This window comes from Canis lupus, chromosome 16 (genome assembly GCF_048164855.1).
Source record: "Canis lupus baileyi chromosome 16, mCanLup2.hap1, whole genome shotgun sequence".
NCBI lineage: Eukaryota > Metazoa > Chordata > Mammalia > Carnivora > Canidae > Canis > Canis lupus.
The window spans coordinates 8,593,562-8,618,399 of record NC_132853.1 but is presented as its reverse complement, the minus strand read 5'-3'; the positions used below and the strand labels follow the sequence as shown (position 1 = coordinate 8,618,399).

At 44.7% G+C, this 24,838-nt stretch overlaps 1 protein-coding gene across 15 annotated transcripts in view; it reads left to right on the top strand.

Moving 5' to 3' along the window:
- The window catches only part of RAPGEF1 (Rap guanine nucleotide exchange factor 1), a 135,509-nt gene that overhangs the window by 18,189 nt on the left and 92,482 nt on the right, over nucleotides 1–24,838 (top strand). For 10 of the 15 annotated variants that reach the window (XM_072778427.1, XM_072778426.1, XM_072778421.1 and 7 more), the window contains exon 1: nucleotides 3,817–4,278. The exons of 4 other annotated variants lie outside the window; for them this stretch is intronic. In XM_072778427.1, coding sequence (XP_072634528.1) covers nucleotides 4,215–4,278 — 64 coding nt within the window. In that variant the 5' untranslated portion in view covers nucleotides 3,817–4,214. Of the gene's footprint in view, nucleotides 1–3,816; nucleotides 4,279–24,061; nucleotides 24,117–24,838 lie in introns of those variants that run through there. One more of the 15 variants, XM_072778414.1, reaches the window with a different exon arrangement.

Sequence of the window (24,838 nt, the reverse complement as noted above, 5' to 3'; positions counted from 1 at the left end):
AGCGTAGAGGCTGTGGTGAGTCATTTACTTAGTCACCTAAGTTGGGTGACTCTGTCTCTGGAAGGCAGGAGCTGTAGAGGGACGAGGGCCGGCAGAAGGGGCGGGAGCCTTTTTGCAGTGAGGGCTTTGCCTCTTCTGCCACTGTCATGGCCCAAGCAAAGCAGGGGTCGTGGGACCCCATTATGGTTGCCCACCGAGAGTCTGCTGGATGTTGACTATTAGGTTTCCATTGCTTAGCTGGAGAGGAAGGAGGTGAGGCACAGTGCCGGCCAGCAGGAGTGGATTTGGGCATGGAATTGAGTCCTGGGCCAAAGTCAAGGCCCCAGAGTGGGGAATGTGGGAGACAAAGTTGGGGAAGGTAGTTTGGGGGCGAGACTTCACAGGGCCTCGAATGCCAGTCCAGGCACTTGAGAATTCCTCCCATAGGTATTCTGGGAAGCATGAAAAGTTTAAGAAGTGTTCTTCACACATATTTAAACTTTTCCTGAGTATTTTTCAAATATCATGAAATAAGTGGCAGAGAGGCAAATTACTATTGCTTACTTAAAAGAATAGTTTCTGTTTCAGTTCCCGGTGGAATTCTACAATTAGGGGTGTGGGCTTTCTCCCTTTCATGTCCTATGGGCTAGATTTTATTCCTGGTGCAGTCCTGACTTTGAAGAGCAACAAATGAGCAGCTTCTCGAGAAGGCTGGCTGCTGGGTTAGCAGTGAGGGGCCTGCTGGGACAGCCCTTTCTGTAGTGACCCAGCCTGCTCGCTGAGGTCTTCAGAACCCAGAAGCCGTCTCATGGAGATGCCTGCAACCGGAGGCTTTGACCCCCTGTGTTTTGCAGGTAGGTTAGACCCCAAGAAAGATGGAGTGGCCGACTTTACAGTTCATTTCTGTGGAGTGTGACTTCTAAGCCTCCCCAACAGAAACAAAGCAGCCTTGTTTTGGATACAGTATCAATATTCAGTGAGGTTTAGTACTGTTGTTGTTGACACACCCCTGCCAGAAATAAGGCAGTGGTAGATGTGGAAAAACACCAGACAAAGAGTCTGTGATTTGAGTTCTCTGCCTGTCTGTGAAACCTTGGGGAAATGTCTCCCTCTGTGGATCTCAGTTTCCTTATTTTGGAATGAGAGAGTTGGACTGGCTCTGTGGTTCTTAACCTTTGGAATTCTCTCCCTCTTTTTTTTTTATTTTTATTTTTTGAGAAACAGAAAGAGCATGAGCAGGGGTAAGGGCAGAGGGAAAGCGAGAGACAATCCCAAGCAGACTCCCTACTGATCACAGAGCCAGACGTGGGCCTCCGTCTCAGGATTCTGATATCATGACCTAAACTGCAACCAAGAGTTGTCTGCTTAACCGACTTCACCACCCAGGCACCCTTTAACCTTTGCATCTCTTTGAGACTTTGATGAAATCTGTGGACTTCTCTTCCCCAAAACTGAACCTTTGTGGTTTGGCCAACACTTTAGGAGCCCCCCTGAAGCTCATGAGATGACCTATAAGGTCCTGCCCCAGCTGACCCCCACTTTACCTACCCCCTATTCATGTACCTCCACCTACGGCAGGGCCTTGCACATGCTTCCCTGCACACAAAATGCCCTTCACCCCTTGGCTTGGTCAACTCTTGCTCATCCTTTGAGTCTCACCCTTCCCTGACCTCCCAGATTAGATTAGGTTGCCCTGCTAGACATGCTTCACTTACCTTGAACTCAGCACTGATCATACTGGTAACTAAGTGAACGCTAGCACATGTCATCTGGCTCTCCCTAAGCTCAGTGTTGGTATTTATTGGGTAAATCCCTGAAGTTCCTCCGGCTGTGACATTCAGTGACATTCTGCGAATATGTGAGTGTGTCTTAAGAAAATACCAGTCTGTGCTTCCTGTGACACACAGCACAAGATGTGCCTTTGCCTTGGATGATTTCCTCTAGGACTGGGCAGGGAAGTCACTTCAAAGCGGGGCCTAGAGGGCTCAGAAGACTGGCTCCCAGACTTTCTGCCTTCGTGTTCTGCAGGGCCGGACCTCCAGGCTGGTCATTCCTCTTTGTTTATGTCCTGCACTGAGCTGGAACTCCCACTTGGAACCTTCCCACAGTGCTTGGCGCTTCCTCATATTGTTGTATTTTTCTCCAGAGGGGAAGTGACCAACATTAGACTTTCCTCCTAGCAGACAAAGTCCATACGCAAAGCCTTATGTCAGCTCTTGGGCACCTGCTTCTGTCTCCTTGCCTCTTGGGGGAGGTGAACGTGCACATTATAGCAATCACTTACCTTTCCCTGTTATTTCTCTCTTAATTTCCCTTAAGAAGTGATCAGTGCCTTCAGGACCCCCTGCCTCAGGTTCCTTCTGAATCCTGTATGTCTGGTAGGGAGGGGAGGATTCTCTGTAAAATGTCTCATTCAGAACCTCAGTTTCTGACTTCTTACGGTATTACCTTCCTGGTTTAGGTCACTTTCCATAATTGAAATGTTACTCTGATGGTACAAATGTTATAAGTGAAATTTTATTTGCACTAAAGGAATGAGGAATTTACCAGAATTTTGCGACGGATCTCACCCTGATATGGGGAGAAAAAAACCCTTGCGAGGGTAAATAATTTCTCTTTAACATATCTAAAGCTGGATGTTTACAGTTAATAAAATAATAAAAACAGCAAGAGTCCCTCTTCATTAAGAGTATCTGCCACCTGCCAGGCACTTCCTTAAACAGCATGGTTAACCTTTAAACTGTCCTATGAAGTAGGCAGCATGATTGTACACATTTTACATAAGTGAAAAAGATCAGGTCCAGGGAGGTTAAGTTCTTGTTGCAGAGCTACCCACCTGGGAAGTGCCCACAGATTCGGATCAGGCCAGCTTCCCTCCAGGGCCAGCACCTTTCCCGATCTCCTGCCTTCTCCAGTCGTGAGGAAATGGGTAGTGGCTTTTCTAGCCAAGAGTAAAGATGGAGCTAGATCTAGCTGTTTCACCAGCTATGTAGCCTTGATCCCCTCCTGGCTTCATCTCTAAAATAGAGGAGAAGTTTGGTGGACCCTCCCCTTCTGTGAGCGATTTGGGCTTTTGGTAGTGATACCTCAAGGGGTAACTGATAACATGTGGCCAAGTAGGTGTGATTCTAAGCAGTTCATACATCCATGTCATCCTTGAGGCATTAGTGCAAAAAATGGAACCACATCATATCAGCAGTGCAGTGAGTGTTCTACTGGTACCATTTCATTGTTGATTCATCTCGACTGTTAGAGTCCCATGTTGCCTCCCTAATGTGTGGACTGAAGATGGGTCACAAGTACATTTATACAGTGCTTTCATAAGAAAATGCATTTTGATTTTTTTTTTTTTTTAGATTTTAGATTTAAAGATTTTATTTGTTTATTCATGAGAGACACAGAGAAAGGCAGAGACACCGGCAGAGGGAGAAGCAGGCTCCATGCAGGGAGCCTGATGTGGGACTTGATCCCGGGACTCCAGGATCCCGGGACTCCAGGATCATGCCCTGGGCCGAAGGCAGGTGCTAAACCGCTGAGCCAACCAGGGATCCCCAGAAAATGCATTTCGAGACAGAAACAGCTGATTTATTGATGAACCTTACAAATAAACTAGAAATTTCTTTGAGAGAACAGCTTTGAAATGAGGACCCTATGGTTCAGCTGCTTCTCCAGGAATCCCCAAATGATTCAAATGTAAACTTTCTAGAGGTATGTAAAGATAAATAGAATAGCCTGTTCTTAAGAATATCTCACTAAATCTCAAGCTTGGAAAATGTTTCTCACGGCACATCCCGAATTGGTCCGTTTTTAACTTTCAGCTTTTTGGCCACCCAGTTTGCCACTCCTCCCCCAAGGAAAGGCAGCATTGAAAGTGTTTGGAAGTGCAGTTCACTCTGAGGCCGCTGCTGTGCCGATGAGTAATAGAGTGTCAAAGGAAGGCCAAGGAAGAGCTTCCTAATATAGATGGACTGATGGGGGACGGAGACCCACCCGTGGGGCGATAACAAGTCTTTTCTTCTGGCTTCCTCCTTGGAAGCAAAGGGAGTTTGAAAGGCAGGAGGCAAGGACTGCTCTGAACAGAATTTCAGATTTTTCTTGGAAGGGTTTGCCAGGGCTTGCGAGGTGATTGGGATGTTGGAGAGATGAAGTCCCTTTCAGCCGGCACCTTGGTCCTTACTCCCTGTTCAGCAAAGACCTCTAGGCTTGGGAGGACCCTGTGAGCTTCTGGCTTTAGAATGGGCAATGCTGCTGAGAAACAGAAGCCCCGGAAGCGAAGCCGTCTGTGCCCCTGGAAGCAAGGTAAGCAGGCCCTGGGCTTTGTCTCCAGGAGAAAGGAGGCAGCCTTGCATTAGGATATTTTGGCTCCGCACCAAAGCTGGAACTGCTTGGCAAACACCTTCCACACCACAAAGGCTCTGTAGGTCAACATATTTTAAAGAAAATTAACAGCTCTCCTGATGATTAAAGTGATCTGTATCTCAGTGTGCTATCATAGCCTGGCTGAGAATGAAGTGCAGCTCCAGGTTTGTGCTCACTGCAGCATGTATCTGCCAATCGAAAATTCTAAGCTTTAAGAAATATCCCAAATAAAAATCTTGATAGCCAGGAGCTTGAATCTTTTGTAACAGTTTGGTGAGAGAATGTTATTAATAGCTTTAAATATATATCGTTCTTCTTCCGAAGAATTCAAAGTACATTCTGTTGGAAATCTTAGGTTAACCTGTCCTAGATGCCCATGATACTGGCCAGCATTGACTGACCATACTCGATGTCTCTTAAAGGGTTTGTGTTAGTGTCAGTCTTGAGGAGGAGGAAGCCAGTGAGACCACAAGCACTGCCATGGCACACCTGAAACTGGGGACCCATTTAGCCATGTCCCAGGGCAACTTAGTTTTCCAGTGTACTGAGCTGCTTTTTTCACGGTCATTAACCCTGCAGCCCAGCCGTAGGCCTTTGGGACTTCAGGTCTTGGCTTTTACCTCCACTTGCCACAGAAAGCAGAGCTAGCACTTGACCAGCAGCAAGACAGTTTGAATGCACCTGTATATATATATATGGATATGTGTTTATGTGGAAAATGTAACCTGGAAGAAATCTATGGAAATGCTAACAATAGTTGTCCTCTGTGGTCAGGTTATGGGTAACTTGTTCTTTTTAAAAGGGAAAAGTAGGTAGGCTGCTTATTTCATGTCAAGTTCCTGTCCCTCTGTCAGTCATCCTTTGTCTGACATGCTACGATGAAAAAAGTAATCACTAGTGGTCTTTGGGTCCTGGTTTGAACAAAACAGTGAGAAAGACATTTGGGGGACCATTCAGGAAGTTTGATATGAACTGGGTAATAGATGATATCTGGGGACTATTGCTGATTTTATTTTGTATAATGATGGTAATGAGTCATGCAGGAGAATGTCCTTTTGGATAGTCATGCTAAAGTATTTAGGGGTGAAGCATTATACTGTCTATAATTTTATTCCAAAGTGGTTCAGGTGAATGAGTGCATATATACATACAGAGAAGCAAAATAGTATAAATTTGACAAGTGTCAGAATCCAGGTAATTGGGGCACCTGGGTGTCGCAGTCAGTTTAAGCATCTGCCTTTGGCTCAGGTCATGATCCCAGTGTCCCAGGATAGAGCCCACATCTGGCTCTCTGCTCAGCAGGGAGCTTGCTTCTCCGTCTGCCCCTCACCCCACTCATGTGTGCTTTCTCTTTCTCTCACTCAAATAAATAATAAATAAAATATTAAAAAAAAAAAGAATCCAGGTAATGGTTCTGTGAGGCTTGTTATACTTTCTTTAATGTATTTTTACTAACCAGGAGGGGACACCATTACAAAAATGGTTGCTGGTTGCATCACAGTACAGTATCCTTCAGAAGAATGAATCTCAGCAGACATGGTTATTTACTGAGGTGGGTCAGGATCCAGGACTTACTCAGTGCTACATGGGTTGATCTCTCTAGCCACTAACAAGAAAATCATCATAAAAATCCAGTAATTCAAAAGCACTACTTTTATAACAGGAATTTAATATATTTACTTTCAGATAATCTCTGGTGTTTTTGTTTTGTTTTGTTTTTTAGAAAAATGTATAAAAGTTCTTGAAATTAACCATTGGAAGCAGCCTGGTTTACAGGCAAAATTAAAGCCAGCCTCTGTGTTTTATTTTACAGTTTGTGTTCAGTAGTTTCAATAAGAGGAGCTGTGGGAGTGTGGTGAGTAATAGCAGGCATTGCAAGGTTCACTGTGAGTTGGGGTAAAAGAAAGAGCAGCTCCCTGCCCTGATTTCTGAGTCTGCATGGGTCCCGTTGACCAGGAGTACATTTTGGCCAGTGTTGAGATTTGTTTATGCAGTTTAGACCCTGGGATAGGGGTTTGTTTCCCTGACCCCGAATCCAGGGAACCCCTGCTAAGGATCTGCAGTAGCAAGGGTGTGGAGCAGTCCTTCACAGTTTATCTGTTTGGCTGCGTCTTTAAGGGTTGTTGATGTTTTAGAAATGGGATTTTAGAGCAATATTTAGGAACCAGATTTTGTGAATCCCAGACACCCCTCTGACCCTGATCTGAGTATATTTTCCATAGTCTACACTCAACATCTCAGTGGATGACTGATGACTCCATGCTCCAAAGCAGAACAACAGGGTGTCAGGGTCTGCTTTTGGGCCAAGTGAATGGGAAACACATCTTTATGTGCATTTGGTACAAACAGCTCAGGCTGCTCCTGACTTCTCCGTCCTGTCTGTTGCCCTGTAGTGGCAGGGGCTCCTGGGAATACAGACTTTTAACCAGAGCCAGACATTTGTGATTAGGAAGGTCAAGCCCAGAATACATTTCAAAAGCAAATTTAAAGGAAATCCTTATTTGCCCTTTAAGTCATTTACATTTCTGTTTCCAGGTTGTACGCCTGGAAAGTTGAAAAATTAAAGTGACAGAAAGCTAGTTCAAGAAACATAAATCTTACCACCTCTGCCAGCTGTCACCCTGAAGAGCATTTTATATATACCTGTCTCTTGAATGATTTTAAACAGTGTGCAATGCCCACCTTTTGAGGGGACTGACTTTTATACTCTCTGACTCTTATTCTTGATTTTCTGATGGCTCTCAGAACCCAAGACATAAGTAGAAAACAGTATAGCTCTTTTTGGGTTTTACAATACAGAGTGTTTGCAGTGGTTAATAAATGTGATTCATTTGTAATACCGTAGTGAGTTATATAGCAGGCCCCTCATGCCAAAAAAAAAAAAAAAAAAAGGTATGGGAGGTAGGATAAGGCAGTGGCTTCCAGTGTGATCCTGGGATTTCCAGCCAGCCAGGGCTCTGCCTCACATTTGCCGTCTGACCTTGAACATGCGGGTTTTGTAATCCCAGATCTCCTCATTCCCTCACTGCCCTCACCTCCCACAGCTTCTCCAAATGACTGTGTCTTCCTGTGTGATTTCCTTATAGCCCTCACCACAGGTATTTTTTTATTGATCTGTTTATACACTATTTGATTGTAAACTGCCTGAGGGCTGTCTGTTGGGATCATTGTTCTATCTTCCACACTGGTGCAGAGCCTGTTGCTTGTTAATTGGTGCCCTCCAGGAGTGTACTTGGTGACAAAAATCCCGTGCTCCCTGGCTGGCTGTGTTACCATGGGTATAAGTGAGGAACAAACGGCAGAGCTTGGTTCCTGGTGCATAGTAGGTGCTCAGTAAATGCTAGCTACCAAAGCTGGCTGGTATGTGGTGGTTATGTGGATCTGGAAGTGTTGATTCTTTGCCTTTCTCTGCTCAAAGTGCAGACTTTGGGGTTGAAAATAGGTACATCTTCCTCTATTCCACAGCAATTCTGAATTTACAAAGAGTTCAATCTATCGATAATTATTCACATTGCAAAAGATTGCTTTACAAAAAGCGCTGAAATCATAGTGAACACTTAGTTGCTGATTCATTGACCCAGGTACCTGGTGAAACCTTCCATTTAGAGCTAAATTGAACTCTGAAATACGTCTGCCCTCTCAGAAGAAAAAAAAACAAAAACAAACTCTGCCCTCTCAGAAGACTCATTCATTCGTTCTTTTTGAGAATTAATTTGAAGGGTTGCTTGCAGTGGTCATTTTGGCTCTTGGGAGCGTAACCAGGGTAGAAGTTTCCTGGGGGATTAAAAATTGCAGCAGTAATTGCAAATTGAATTGTTATCTCCTTCAGAAATCCCAGCAGCTTGGGGCCATACCAGCCTGGTAGATGGAAATGTTGATGATTTGCATGTTTGTACACAGTTGGGCTTGAGCTGAGCGAATGAAATTAACACCCTCGGTGGAAGAGCTGAGGGTGAGAAGTGTCTTTTCCTGGGCCTGGGGGAAAGGAGATTGGCTGGCAGGGGGTGGGGGTAGGGAGTCCAGGATGGATTTGCATTAATTCCGCATGTTCCTTGGTCCCTCTGCGGTAGAGGCAAAGAGCATTGTTTGGATTCCAGTGAGCAGTGGTGTTGAGACTTGCTACGGCAAGCTAGGTAGTGAAGAAGCATCCGGGGCCGCTGGTAATTTATTTTGATGGCTTTTCTGGCCAAAGCTGAAGCCGGCCCACCTCCCACCATTCATTTTCTGGTCTTTATTCCATTGCTTTGGGGCCACAGTGGTGTCTGGTATGAGCGTCTCAGCCAGTACACCAGAATGTGCGAGGACTGGGTGCTGCACTGGGGCCACCCAGCTCAGTGCCTTCTAGCTGAGTGAGGCGAGCCATGTGACTTCATGTTTCCGAGCCTGTTTCTTGGTCTCTACATGAGATTAATAAGAACGTCTGTGTCAAAGGGCTATTGAGAGATGATCCGTGTTCCAGCCCTCAGTGGAGAGCAAGCACTGGATGTATGATAGTAATTCTTACTACTATACATCCATGAATGTGGGTCAGGGGCCTGGCTCTATTCCACCCCCAGCTAGCCATGAGAATTTGCCTAATTCTGCCTGTTTCCTTCTCTCAGTTGTAAGAGGTTACATGTCAGGTGATCACAGAGGTGCTTGTGAGGTCTGTGAGTCAGTGACCATCTGCACTGGCCACTGCTGTTCCTGTCTGCAAGCTCTCTGGGTGTTCAGCATCTGGAGAAGTCATCAGTTGTGCTGGCATTGTGGGCAAGGGGGTTTTTTATGGCGTTGAATTTCTTTAGAAATGTTTATTGCCAAACCCAACATAATTGAGCTACTCTTGATTTTTTTTTTTTTAAGATTTTATTTATTTATCCATGAGAGACACACAGAGAGAGAGGCAGAGACATAGGCAGAGGGAGAAGCAGGCTTCATGCAGGGAGCCTGACGTGGGACTCGATCCCGGGTCTCCAGGATCATGCCCTGGGCTGAAAGCAGGCACTAAACCTCTGAGCCACCCAGGCATCCTGAACTATTCCTTATTAACTAGAATATTAAACTAATCAGGATAGTTCATTTTCCTGTTTTGAGTAACCGTAGTGTTGCGATGTATTTTTTCATAATGACATTGTGATTAGGAGTATGGACTCTGGAGCCTGGATACCAAGGCTGAATCCTTGCTCCTCCACTTGCTAGTTGGCTGATCATGGGTGAGTTAGTTAATTTCTAGACCTCAGTTTTTTCATCTGTAAATAGTACCCGTAAAATGCTTAGAACAGCCCCTGGTACATAGTATGTATCCCGTGTTTATTATTGGTTTTATTTTTGGGTTAAATACAGAAGAATTACATTTTATTTTAATTGAAAAGATGTTACTTTATTGAAGATTGTAAAAAATGGACAGATGCAAAGAAGAAAATGCATGTTGAGCATCTAAATCTAAAGGGCCTGAAACATAGTGAGTGAGCAGAACAATTAGCTGTTACAATTAATCTTTTCCAGAGCTGCTGCACATGAATGCGTGTTTTTCAGAATTGCGATCATGTGCAAATCATTTTTTTATTTCATGCTTCTGTGTGGTCTTCATAGCTACTGAAATGACTGTAACGTTTCCATTATGTTAATATTCCATAACTTACTAAGCATTTACCTGCTGCTGACTTTTGAAATTATTTCCCCTTTTTGCTGTTACAATAAGTAGCTTCATTCATATATATATTTGTGATTCTGTTGGATAATTTCCTTAGGATAAAACTGCAGTGTAAAATTCCCAAGCCAAGAATGTAGGAATAACTTTAAGGCTCTAAGGAATGTATCTGTCAGTATTTTCATGAGTGATCAGTTTATCTGTTACCCAAAAGCACCTCAGCATTGAGTATTATCATTTTGAAATTGTTTCTCTTGTAAAACTTATATTTACTAATGCTATAGTGATGAGTTACAATATGGCATGGGGCTCAGAGATGAGCATGGGAAGTTCAAAATCCATTATCAGTGTTAAGAATCTGGTTTTGTTTTAAGATTCTGTCTTTTTTTTTTTAATTTTTATTTATTTATGATAGTCACAAACAGAGAGAGAGAAAGAGAGAGAGAGGCAGAGACATAGGCAGAGGGAGAAGCAGGCTCCATGCACCGGGAGCCCGATGTGGGATTTGATCCCGGGTCTCCAGGATCGCGCCCTGGGTCAAAGGCAGGCGCCAAACCGCTGCGCCACCCAGGGATCCAAGATTATGTCTTCTAATAGTCCTTTGCATGGGACTTGACTCAACCTCTTTCAAGTGTTGAGTTTCATAGAAAAGAGGCATGAGGTTTTATTTAGGGATAGCCATTTCCCATCACAACTTTTTGTCTTCTGCCTCCCAGGGAGCAGTGAGTATTAAATAATTCAATTTCCTCATGTGGTGGGACAGAGTGAGCCCACAAGAGTTGTTAACATTGTTAGTGTAATGATTACCGTTAGGCAGTGTGACTAATGACCCAGCTCGTCTTCATCTTAGCTTCTGTAGGGCTTGCTTGGTACCATTTTCTCCAACTGCCTGCATGATGGGCCACCAACTCAGTTGTTAAAATCAGCATACTGCTATTAAATGACATGCTGCCAAGGTGGTTTGAATCAACAAATGCAGGCATCGGAGTGTTGGAGTAAATGTAGTGGACGAAGGTGATGTCTAAATCTGTTCATCGGCAAGGCTCTAAGCCATGCTTGCGTGTGACCATAAATAGAGTGGGTGAAAAAGAGTTTTGGAAGCAGTTTATTTACCATGCTAATAGAATCACAGGTGCCTTGAGCTAAAAGAGAATGATAAAAAAAAGTTTCTAAAATGATTCCCTAGTTTTAACCAATGAAGAAATCGAGATTTAGAGAAATGAGGTAACTTGTCTGAAGTCCTGTGGCTAGTTTGTGGCTTAGCATCCCCTATGTTAGGATAGTAACATAGCAGTGGTGTAATAAGGGCATCTTGTAATAAAGATACAAGACAGCACAACATATCCTGTACATTATGACAATATATTCTACATTCATGTTATATGTTTTCATGCTATAGAATATAATAATATATTCAATTAATTGTGTATATGACACATTGTATACTGTATCATACATGTGGTATACAATATGATACAATCACATATACAATTATAATACAGTAGTAATATGTTGGGATATAATGTTACAATAATGGTGATGGCTTCCTGTGTGCCAGGTGTGGTACTAAAAGATCTGTATAGAGGGATCCCTGGGTGGCGCAGCGGTTTGGCGCCTGCCTTTGGCTCAGGGCGTGATCCTGGAGACCCGGGATCGAATCCCACATCGGGCTCCTGGTGCATGGAGCCTGCTTCTCCCTCTGCCTGTGTCTCTGCCTCTCTCTCTCTCTGTGACTATCATAAATAAATAAAAATTAAAAAAAAAAAAGATCTGTATAGAGAATGGACTTCCATAAATCGATTTTTTTTGTTAGATCAGATGTAGGAAATGGAAACATAAGTGTGAGGAATTTTTCTCGTGAGAAGTATGGGGTGTTGTTTTGGGTGCGGTAAGAAAAGGGAAGGAAACTTGGCTTTGTCATCAGATATTTCCAAATTTAGAACAATATCCCTTAGCCTTTGGCTTTAGGGTATGCATCACTTTGGGAACATGCATACAATACATTTCCGTGTCTGACTACTTTTCCAGCTGTGGAGAGGCTGTCACTATTACCTTAGATCATAGCAATGGCCAATGGCCACTTTATATCCAATTACATTTTGGCAAGTGGTTATAGGGCACTTGATTTCAGGAGTCACTTCATGGTGAAGTACCAGATGACTATTTCTGGAGACTTTGTGGACTGCAGCCAAAGGGGGTCATCTAGGTCAGGGACAGTTCAGCTTCGTAAAGGGCCAGCCAGTGACTTTTGTAGATCTTGCAGGGCCAAGAGGCAAAATCAAGATGATTATGTAGGTACTTAAATAACTAGCTAAAATGAAACCATCTCAAGGTGTGGAAACCATTCTTTACTTCTCAGACCATAAACAAGCAACCTGCATCAACAACCAGGAGGCTAGTGGGTTTCAGGCTACAGGTAGAAGTTTGCCAGCCCCTGATCTCTGGGGTCTTTTCTGGTCTGGGTGCCCTCTGCTGTCATTGTTATTCTGGAGCTCTGAAACAGGTCATTCATCAGTTACCCAAAAAATTCTTTAAATTTTTAGGCCAGAAGAAGACTTACATATCACCTTCTAGCTGCCTCATACAATCAGGATTACTTAGCAGAGCCTTTTGGCTTCTAGTCTTCTACACACACATTTCGGTCTTTATTGATAAAAATAGTCCTTCTCATCACTACAGGGATGAGAAGATAGATGACAGAGGTTTAAAGAACCTGGTGCTATTGAATATAGACGCCTTAAGTAGTCTTCCTTTACTGTTAAATGGGACACTATACTAAAAAAAAGCCCTCCCATTTTCTATAGTCATTCATTGATTGATGGGTGTTCGTCCACTCAACATATATTTATTGAGTGGGGCCTGTGTCAGGCACTGTTTTAGACAAAGGGAATGCCTGATGAAAAAACAAGGCCTCACTGCCCTCTGGATTTTATAGTGTATATATAAACAAGTAAAATATACAGTCTGTTTGCTGACAGGCATTGTATAGAGAAGGCAGGGAAGGGGATAGGAAGTCCAGGGCTGGAGGAGTGGTGGTCAGTTTAGGAAGATGGAGCGGGGAGGGGTACTCAGCAGTGAAGAGTGGGAACTGCAGCTAAGGAGAAAAACTCTAGGAGAAAGAGTAGCAGGTGCAGAGGGCATGAGGGAACCCAGGCCTGTTGAGGAAGATCATAGGCCAGCACGGCTGGAGTATTGGAAAGAGTGATACGAGATGAGGTCAAGGAGTAGCAAATCACGTGGGGTCTGGGAGGTGATTGCAAGGAGCTTGAATAGAGAGCCAGTGGGTTTTGCACAGGGCCTGAGCATTCTGCCAGTTATAAACACAAGAGTGCCAGTGGAGCAGATGGAGTTTGGGGGTGGAGACCAGGAGTTGGGGTTTAGAACAGTTTGAGATGTTCAGTTGAGTTTGAGTTGTCTTTTAGAGACCTAGAAGTAGATGGTCATTAAGAAGTCCAGTGTAAGAATCTGGAGTTTAGAAAAGCCTAGGCTTTAAGTCTTTGACATAAAGATGTTGTTTAAAGACTGGGTGAGATAACCAAGGAAGTGAGTGAGAGAAGAGACTGGAGAGCCCTGGAGCATTCCAGCATTAGGAGGGTGAGGAGATGAGAAAGACCCTCCCATAATGTAGGAGAAAACCCTGGAGCCTGTGGTGCCCCAGGAGCCAGAGGCAGGAAGTGTGATAAGGAGAAGGGAACCAGGGGGACAGGATCATGCTGATTGAAGTCAAATCACATAAGGACTGAGACTTGACCATAGTGGTCACTGGAAATGTTGACATGAGGTTTCTTTTTTTTTTTTTTTTTTAAAGATTTTATTTATTTATTTATTCATGAGACACACAGAGAGAGGCAGAGACATAGACAGAGAGAGAAGCAGGCTCCATGCAGGGAGCCCGATGTGGGACTTGATCCTGGGACTCCAGAATCACACTCTGGGCTGAAGGCAGATGCTTTACCACTGAGCCACCCAGGCGTCCCATGACATGAGGTTTCATTGCATTGTTGGGAGTGAGGAAGTTTGGAAGAGAATGGACTGAGCATGGCCAATTCTTTGAGGGATTTGCTGCAAGGGAAAGCCAAAGGAGCCAAGGCAAGGTGGTAGTTGTTGAATGTAGTAGGGCCAGGGGAAAGTTTTTTTTTTTTTTTTTTTTTTTTAAGGAATTTATTTATTTGAAAGAGAGAGCAGGGGGAGGTACAGAGGGAAAGGGAAAAGCAGGCTCTTCGCTGAGTGGGGAGCGCAATGTAGGACTCAATCTCAGAACCCCGGGATCATGACCTGAGCTGAAGGCAGACTGCTTAACTGACTGAGCCACCCAGGTACCCCCCCAAGGGAAAGCTTTTTAAAAAGGGAATAATAATGGCATAATTGAATGCCGGTGGGAAAGACCCAGTAGAGACGGAAAGTCTGATGGACTGGGAGAATTGTTAGACCAGAGAGAAGTCACAGTTGCCATGGCAACTTCCTAATAGAGCACTGCTCCTGCAGGTGGTCGGCACTACCACGTCACCCTGGTGTTTAGTGAGTAAAAACAACAACTGGTTATTTTATTTTATTTTTTCAAAGATTTTATATTATTTTATTTTTATTTTTTTTAATTTATGATAGTCACAGAGAGAGAGAGAGAGAGAGAGAGGCAGAGACATAGGCAGAGGGAGAAGCAGGCTCCATGCACCGGGAGCCCGATGTGGGACTCGATCCTGGGTCTCCAGGATCGCGCCCTGGGCCAAAGGCAGGCGCCAAACCGCTGCGCCACCCAGGGATCCCTCAAAGATTTTATTTTATTTACTCATGAGAAATACAGAGAGAGAGAGAGAGAGGCAGAGACACAGACAGGGAGAAGCAGGCTCCCCCAGGACTCCAGGATCAGGCCCTGGGCTGCAGGCGGTGCTAAACTGCTGTGCCACCGGGGCTGCCCAACAACTGGTTATTTAGTTCATGCTTCTGCAGATGGCAGTTGAGGCTGGGGTCCTTGTGTGTCTGTGGTCAGCTGCTGGGAGGGCTCATTCCTGGGCCTCTGGCAGGCTAGCCCCCATCACTCACCTGGCATCCAGCAGGTTTCCTATGAGTGAGGTATGCAAGGCCTCCTTCTTGAGGCCCAGGCTTAGAACCAGCAGTGTCACCATCAGCTCATGTCACTGGTGGAAGCAAGTCCTAAGGCCAGTCCAGATTCAAAGGAGAAGGGAGAGGGACCCCACCTCTTGATGGGAGGTGCCCGAAGTCATCTTGGAAAGAGGTGTGTGTGGGGGGACACTTTGGCCATTGTTTGCAAACTGCCCCCTCTAGCTGTCTATGCATCTGATCCTCACAGGATTCCTTCGTCGTGGGTGGTATTCTTTTCACCTAACAGATGGGGAAATGGCTTTGGTAACTTGTTCGAGATCACACAGCTACCAAGTGGTGAGTGGTGGCGAGTGGTGAGTGGCGGTGTTGGGACCCAAACCTTTGTCCTTGGTCTCTGATGGCAAAGCCCCTTTCTTCCTTGTTCTACCTTCCTGACAGTGTTGGTTTACAAGAGTGGACTGGAGCATCATGTCTTCTCTTCGCTTGTTTGGCAAGGGAATATTTTTGTCAATGATTATTATCTCAGAACGGACTGGGGGAGGTGACTATCATGTGTGATTTATGTGTTTACTGTCTGGAGATGAGACACCTTTATTTATTAGAATCCCATTGAGGACACAGTGCTGTGTGTAATTAAGTCTTTTGTTGACAGAAATTCACGTCTCCACTCAGCTGGACCTTCAGTGCCCTTTGACAGTGTCTCCTCTTGTCTGTGGTTCGCTGACCCTCCTGTTCCTCATAAAAGCCCATCCAGAGAGTCACCATTGTCGACTAGGCCTCTTGCAAACCCCCTTTGCCTCCAGGCCTTCTGACTTTATGTCTTCCTTTATCCCTGACTCCTTCTGCCCTTGATGGCGTGCCCCCTGCCACTAGCTCAGGGTTAGCCCCTGTGCCCAGGTCCTCCTCCCTCCAGAACATGTCATAATCAACATGTCTCTCTCAACCAGCTGGACTTCAAGTTCTCCAAGAGCAGATGCCAAAAAGCAGAACAAATAGCCTTGGCATCAGAGAACTTTGGCGCTGCCCCTGGTTGTGTAGCTTTGGGTGAGTCATGTTCCCTCAGGTTCATGAATCTGAGAACAGACCACTCAAAATGGGCTCTGCTCATGTCACATAAGGAAACCCTTGGTCTAGAGCACAGTTCTGTGCGCAGTGGCTTCGTGCGTATCCTGGGTCCCGGCCCTGTGTGTGTCTGACAGCCCTGCAGTTTGCTGCAGCCCTCATCACACCAGTGTCAGAACTCTGGGCTACATGGCTAGCGCAGCTACCCTCCACCTAGTGCACTGGGAGAGCAATTGGAGAGAAGGCTGGTCTGGGTGCTGATCCTATAGTCTCAGAAAAGATGGTAACTTTTTATTTTATTTTATTTTATTTTATTTTATTTATTTATTTATTTATTTATTTATTTATTTATTTATTTTTGGTATTTGGTTTGAAAGCAAAAACCACAGTGAAAATATTTTTTAAAAGCTCTCTTTGGAAAGAGGGAGCAGATATGTGAGTCATTAGATGAAATCCAGCATCTCAGGTCTCTCTAACCTTGCTTATGGGGAGCCTTGGGAACTTTGCCCTTCTTTAAAGCCCCTGGTTAGGATCCTGTGGAGCTGAGAGGGAGGAGGGCTTCTCTCCATCTACTGTGCTTTCTGCAAGCTCGTGCAGGAGCGTGGGATTCCAGATGCAGAGTTGGTCTTTATTCTTGTATACTTGGCTATAAGAGTGAATAGTCCTATTTATCATGTAACCTTGGGGAAATTAAATTACTTAATTTCTGTCAGCTTCGATTTGCTTGTCTGTAAAAGGAAGGCAACTAACAACACCTTTCTGACAGAGTGTGAGGAGGAGTGAATAAGGGAGCATTTGGCATAGAGCTGGCCCTCAGTACATCTCAGCTGTGACTGTAACTATTATATAAGGGTCACATGTTGTTTATGTTGTAAATCATTTGTTAAAGATGTTTCATACTTCCATGATTACTCTCTACTTTCAAGATGTATCCTTCTGTTTCTTACTCATTTATTCATTCACTGAGTTTGTGTTTATTAAGCACCTACTATGGGCGGGGTACTGTGGATTATTTTCTTCCTGCTGAGGTTCGTTTCTTAGTAGTTGACATTATAATGCTCAGAGCTATGGTTTGCTATGCACCTATGTCAGTAGAATGGTTTACCCAGGGGTCAGTTTCTAAAATCAGGGCATAAGGGGAGGATTGTGTATAGACAAAAATCACCCTGAAACCCCTTAAATCTGTAATACATCAATGGGTCATCAAACTTTTCCTATACAAAAAAAAAAAAAAACTTTTCCTATACAGAGCCATATACTAAAAATTGGCTTTGCAGGCTGCATATGGTCTCTGTTACATATTCTTCCTTTTCTGAGCATTCCATAAACAAGCCTTGTCTACGTGAACAGCCTGTGGTGAGCAGCCTCCAAGACAGCCCAGTGTTCCCTGCCTCTTGATATCTGCAAGCCCAGATGTAGCCCCCTCCCGTTTTGTCCAAGGTTGATCTTGTAATGGTGTGACAACTGCAGAAGCGATGCATGGTTGGGGTTTCTGACTGTGGGTGGGTTCTGCCTCCTTGCCACCTTAGATCCCCTGCTCCAGGGAGGGAGAGGCAGATGCCAGATGGAGAAGAGAGGCCCCTGCTAACAGCACGGGTGGGGGTGGGGGTGGGGGAGTGAGCTTGGAAATGGCTTCTCTGGCCCTGGCCAAGCGTCAGGTGATGCAGCCCTGGCCAAGACCTGAGCCGGGACCCCTGGCTCATTGAAGTCATCCTGTCTGTGGGTGATTATAAAATCCTCAGCAGTGAAAGGGGAACACTTAGGAATTCTAAAGAATGCCTTCCTGCCTGCAAAGGTCAATCAGTTCCTCTAATACTAAGTATCTATACCTTAACCATGTCACCAAATCTGCGTATGGATAGGATTAGTTATGTTACCTGAGAGTAAGATGCACTTTGTAAGTAAGATGTAGGGCAGACATTGAAGAATATCACGCAAGATCCCCAGCTCCCACCAAGGTCAATACTGGGGGCTAACCCTCTAGTTTGAGCTGACATACTCCCAGGCCTTTCTACACTTTCGCTGGTGCTCATTGTGGCACTGCGCTATACCATCCACCAGCACACTCGTCATGGAAAGCTTGTGCTCCCCCAGTGAAGGGCTCCAGATGGCCTTGCTCTTTTTCTGATTCACCCAGAGGACCTTCTGTACTTAATGACTCTTCCCTGGGCAGCTGGCTGTTGACCTATGTCGTGTGGCCTGCTTTGGAAATATGAGCTGGGCCAATTGGTTCTGGCTCAGGAATTTGATCCAGGAGTTAGACTGCGTCATCACTGGTGGGCATGTGAGCTAAAGAGGCTTACGGAATCGGAAGCAGGCAGCCGTGTTATACTCCCAAATTATGAGGGAGTAGTGGTTCAGAAGAAGTGTCTCGTGCATGTATGTAGCAGATGCTGATTTGAGCCCTCGCTGTGTGCTGGGCATTGTTTCAGTCTCCTAGGTTACCAGCCTCCATCCTCGTGGAACTCAGGTTCCCAGCAGGGGGAAGTGGACAGTGGATAATACATAGTATACATTAGAGGGTTACAAAGAATGTGAGGAGGGGCAAGTGCCATAGGAAGTGGAATGAGGGCCATCGGGAGTTCCCAGGCCTGAGGGGTTCGATTGCAGGGTTAACTAGGGCACACAGGGCGGCCTTGTTGGGCAAGGGAGATGTGTGTCATGTCTTGGAGGAGGAGAGGGCATTGACCAAGTAGACACCTGAGGGACCAGCCTCTCAGGCAGGGAGATTAGATAGGTGTGTTCAAGGAATAGCAGGAAGCTGGTAGGACTGGAACAGACAACAACAGCATATCAGGCCTGGAGGACCGTTGTAAAGGCTTTGACTTTAATGTGAGAGAAGCAAGGAGCTGTTGTTGCAGAGTTGGGAGCTGAGCAGTGAGATAATTTGACTTAGGCTTTCCTGAGATCCCTATCTTAGGAATCCCCAATCTGCAAGGGAAGAAAGGGGAGCCAGGGCAGAGGCAGGGAGCCCTGCTGGCTGCAAGTGCAGTAATCCAGGCCTGTGCAGTGCAAGTGGTGGAAAGTGGTTGGATCTGAACATATTTTGAAGACTAGAGCCAAAGGAGTCTCTTACTGCTTGGGTGAGGGTTGTTAGGAGAAAGAGAGGAGTCAAGGACGACCTCAGGATTTTGGCCTGAGCAGCTAAGTAAGGATGGAGTTGCCATCAGTTCATTAGGGAAGGCCAGTGGAGGAAGATGGGAGGTCAGTTAAAAAGTGCCTTCTAGATATCCGAGGGAAGATACTGACTGCACGGCTAGGCATAGAAGTCTTGAAAGGAGGAAGATCTGGACTAGAGGTATAATTTAGGAGTCTTGGCATAAAGATTGTATTTAAAACTATAGGAGCGAGGGAGCTCCCTAAGGGAGTGAGAGCCTCAGTGGAGAATGAGGCAGGTGCAGAGAAGCAGGGAGCAGCAAGAGATGAGGAATGCTGGTTCTCAGGGCTGCCCGTCTCCTCCATTCTTGGCCTTCCAGACAGCTGCATGTTTAGCTGTCTTTGGATTTTTTTTTTTATTTTTATTTATTATTTATGATAGTCACACACAGAGAGAGAGAGAGAGGCAGAGACACAGGCAGAGGGAGAAGCAGGCTCCATGCACCGGGAGCCCGACGTGGGATTCGATCCCGGGTCTCCAGGATCGTGCCCTGTGCCAAAGGCAGGTGCCAAACTGCTGCGCCACCCAGGGATCCCAGCTGTCTTTGGATTTACAAGAGTCTTCTTGTGTTCTTATTTATCACAAACCTTCCTTTTTGAACTTGAACATGTTCAGTGGGTTTCTGTTCCTTGCTGCTGAAGAGCCATGGCTAAAATGGTGATATCAGTCCCCATTTACAGGTAGTAAACAGGTTTGGAGGTAAGCTTATTCAAAGTTATCCCACGTGGCCTTGCTGAAACTGGTATCCACCCCCTTCTGGCTCCAAAGCTTGTGCCAAGTGTACTGGGATCTCATTGTTCCTGAGCCATGGGTCACTGTTGTGTGGTGTATGTTGTTTAGTGTCATCTGAATGGTTTAAAGTGTCTCATGGAGCCTGAGAGATTGTGACTTGAGCTTGAAATCTCAGGAGTCCCATTGTAATGAAAGGAATTGAAGCACTGAATGGTTAGTTCATTGAATAATTTCTTTCTTTCTTCCTTTCTTCCTTTCTTCCCTTTCTTTCCTTTTTCATTCATGAGAGATATATATAGAGAGAGGCAGAGACACAGGCAGAAGGAGAAGCAGGCTCCATGCAGGGAGCCCGACGTGGGACTCCATCCTGGGTCTCCAGGATCACACTCTGGGCTGAAGGTGGCACTAAACTGCTGGGCCACTGGGGCTGCCCATTGACTAATTTCTTTTTTTCATTTTCTATCAGCAACTATTACAACACCTGCTCTGTGTCAGATACTATTAAGCACAAATGTTTCCAAACCTGAGTTCCTCATCTGAACCACAGAACACAGAATTGTTTGAGTGACTGTTTTCTCAGATCTTCCAGGGATGGTATACAGCTGGTGTCATTGTAGATACAGGGGGGAGAATTATCATTACATCCAGAAGATGCCTTATGGTCTTAGGCTTCATTCTCTCTTGTTAACTGTCCTTAGTTGAGAAAGGCAGAAACCCAACAGCCTCCCAGGTTGGTTCATAATTACAGACCAGTAGCTACTATGGAAGGTCAGAGTTGAGATCTGCAGAGTTAAGTCGAAGTGAACCAGGTGAAGTGAGGTGGACGTGTGTGTGTGTGTGTGTGTGTGTGTGTGTGTGTGTGTATGTGGTTGGGGGAGGGGGAGGACACTGTCTAGATGAAGAAACCATGCGTAAAGGTCCTGAGGCAAAGGGGTGTGGGGGAGGTGCACTCGGTGGAAGGTGATGTGGAGCCTTTGTTGACAAAAAGCCATCAAATGTTTTAGGTGATGTATGTGTGTTTGTAAAAGATTGAGAATGGAGATCAGATTTGTGCTCTGACAAGATTACCCCAACTTCAGTGGGAGAATGCTCTGAAGCAGCAAGACAGGACTTGGCGGCTGAGTGAGCCATCCTAGCAGATGATGCCATGTGAACGGGGTGGTGGCAGTGGACAGATTGACTGGTATTTGGAGGGTGAATGGACAGAACTTGCTAACGATGGGATCTGAAGGATAACAGGATGTGAAGTGGGTCAGGGATGACAGCCAGATTTTTGGCTTGTGTTAATGGGTGGTCACCATCCACTGAGATCAGAAGGCTGGGAGGAAACACATTTGTTATTTATTTGGTTTAAATAAATAACAGTGAATTATGGTTCCTTTAGGGCTTTTTCTATTTTTGTTAACCACAGGAACAACTCTTAGTTGCAGGTGTTTGCAAGTTAGTTCTCCTTGAAGTTCTTAACTTGTGAGATGTGAAGGGGCTGTTAAAGGGAGTGACTTGCAGGGATAGTGCTCCAAGCCCATCTTGAGAAGTCCTCCCTTTGCCTGGCATGACATCTCCGGTGCAGCTCCTCTACCGAGCTCTGCCCAGGGAGATAGCGGTGCATATCCTGACCTTCAGAAGGGGTAAGAGTCTTGGCTATGGCTCATTTTTATTTCTTTTCATGGGCAATTGGGCTCCTAATGAGAATGTTTTCCATTAGAAGGTCCCAGGAAGTCTCCATTCATGAGTGACTCACATGATTTATCGGAAGAACTGCTATGTCGAGCGTGCTTCTCTGGAGAACTAACATTTGCTACAGGCAACCACCAGGGTGTTGCCATCCAGTGATTGGGACCCATGATGGAGTATCAAGATTGACAAGTTGGTTTTTCTATCTATATGAAAACTAACTACTACTTTTAAGTCATGTGGGTGGAGACCTCTTGGATGAATGACCCGAAGAGAAACTGGGCACGCTCTGAGTTCTAAAAAGCATCACTAGAAACTGGTTGTATAAATAGGCTGATAGCTTTCCATGTATCTTCTTTGCTTCTTCCAGTTGAGAAAAAGTAGAGGAGACCATTTTACACTTTATTCTTGAGAAATTTTTTAAAAATGAAATCTAAGGGAAACTTACTCAACTGAGAACAGGCATGAGGGGAGGGTGAAGAGAATTCCCTGCGGAGGTTACTTGATTGGCCACTACAGAATTGATTATTAATTGAATCCATCACTTGGGCTTGTCTTCTCAAATTTTCCAGTCTTGTTGTGAAGCCAGTGGCTATACGTTTGATTTAACATGTTAAACCAAATGCAACTGAGTAAATGAAGATCTAGTTGGCTTTTATTGAGCATTAATGAGTAGCATCCCATCTAGCAAATAGAAAGGAGCTCAGAGGAGCTGTTTAAAATGGAAGGCTTTTATGGGCAGGAGTAGGGTGGGACAAGGAAACTATTAGTAAAAGAAAAGAAAATTGTTTCAGGCATTGGTCACCTTCCTTTGGGGGAAGGGTGGTCTGTCATGCAGATTACCTTTCCAGGGCTGATCAGGAAATTCCTGATTGAGTAGTTAATGGTCACATTCCTGATGTTGCATCCTGGTTTGCCATCATGGGGGCTAGTGACTCCATTTGGGGCCTGTTTTTGTTTCTCTCTTTTTTTAAAAAAATAAACATAACTAATCTGTTAGTAATTTTATTACTTTTATATGGTTTTGAACCTCAGCACTTGAAATGTTTGGTTTCTTCTGTATCTTCCTTTTAACCAGAGGCCCCCCCCCCCCCCCGCCATAGTTTAAATAATTACAGTGTGCCTGAGCAGTTACATTTAAGTGCCAAGAATCAAGAGTTCCTGGGGGCTGAGAAAGCATGTGATGGGACCAAATCTTTCCCTTCATTCAGCAAATATTAATGAGGACTTTCTATGTATCTAGCACTATGCTGGGCTCTTGGGGATACAACGGTGAGCAAAATAGACATAGTCATGCCTCTCATTGCCCAGTGGAAGAGAGGCCATCAGCCTAACCAGCAGTACAGTGGGGTGGCCACAGGATCTCTGACTTAGTTACCTAGTCCAGGAATGTTTCCAAAAGGAAACTGTTGCTTAAGCAGAAGGAGTAGAACATATTCTAGATGGTCTGCATGGCGACTTTACCTTGATTCCAGGGCTGGTCTGGCAGCTCTTTGTATCGATGCCCAGTTGTATAGTGGAGTTGTACTTGATAGAAGCAGAAGGGTTGGGTTTGAATAAAAGTACACAAGGCCATAATTTTGTATAGTCACAATTACCCTTGAAAATCCCAGTTGAAGACTAACAAGGTCATCAGGTATCTTTCAAAATTAAAATAGGATGCTATTTCTTTAGGGCAGTGGTCAGCACCCCTTACCCCCTTCATTAGGGCCAAATCCACTTGGCTCCCTAATTTTGTAAATAAAGTTTATTGGAACACAGCCACATTCATGTGTTTACAAATCATCTGAGCTGCTTTCCCACTAAAATGGCAGAGTTGAGTAGTTTAACAAAGACTGTATTCCCACAAAGCTGAAAATATTTACTCTCCTGCCCTTTAAAGAAAATGTTTGCTGATTCTAACATTGAGCAAATGTAGGAATTCATTTTATATTTAGGCAACATGTTCTAAAAATAAAATTATTATCTTTATTTTTTTTAAGATTTTATTTATTTATTCATGGGAGACACAGAGAGAGAGAGGCAGAGACAAAGGCAGAGGGAGAAGCAGGCTCCATGCGGGGAGCCCGACGTGGGACTTGATCCCTGGTCTCCAGGATCAGGCCCTGGGCTGAAGGTGGCACTAAACCGCTGAGCCACCAGGGCTGCCCAAAACGGTTATCTTTAAACACCAGAGTCCTGCTAGTGAGGTGAGATGTTCACACCACAGAAGGCAAGAAGGAACCAAGGAACCAGTCACACGGCACCTCTCCTGCCTTCCTGTCACCTGGGGTCATATGCTTATTAACTGAAGAGAGAGTGATTTGCCTAAAATATTTATCCTTCTCCTCTCCCTTTCTTTCTGTCTTGCTGTTTTTTCAAGAGCACATCATTGGGTTGATCTGACATCAATGGAATCCATCATATAACTCTTTGTACTTCAAATGTGGTGGGCTGGTGAAGAAAAGAACAGCAGACTTGCAGGTGATGTGATTCTACAACCAAGAAGCTAAAAATGACATCAGAGTGATTTCAGTAGAGAAAAATGGTAAAGAACAAGAACCTAAAACAGTGTCCTGCAGCTCTCCACACTGTGTTCATATTATACTGGTGATGCAGTCTCAAAAAAACCATTGTCTATATGTTTTTTTTTTTTTTTTAAAGATTTTATCTATTTATTCATGAGAGACACATAGATCCATAGGCAGAGGGAGAAGCAGGCTCCATGCAGGAAGCCTGGTGTGGGACTTGATTCTGGGACTCCAGGATCACGCCCTAAGCTAAAGGCAGACACTCAACCGCTGAGCCACCCAGGTGTCCCTGTCCATATGTTCAACCAGTATGGTTAATCTCACTGTCTGGAAGATTTTAGTTTTATTTGCATTAGTTTATAAATGGGATTTGTGGGTTTTTTATATATATATATTTTAATTTTTATATATATATATTTTTATAAGTGTGATTTGATTTGCTAGTTGTAAAGAAACTATAATCATGTGGCAGACAGACTTTCAGATGGCTTCATCATTGCTGTCTCCTCATGTTCACACCTTTGTTTAATCCTTGAGTGTGGATAGACCTATGAATAGGTCCAACCAATAGAATATGGCAAAGGTACGGGCTGTCACTCCCCTGATTACGTTTTGTTATATGAAACTCTGGCTAGCAGACATACTCTGGAGACATTGTCCCTTGGAGAAGTAAGA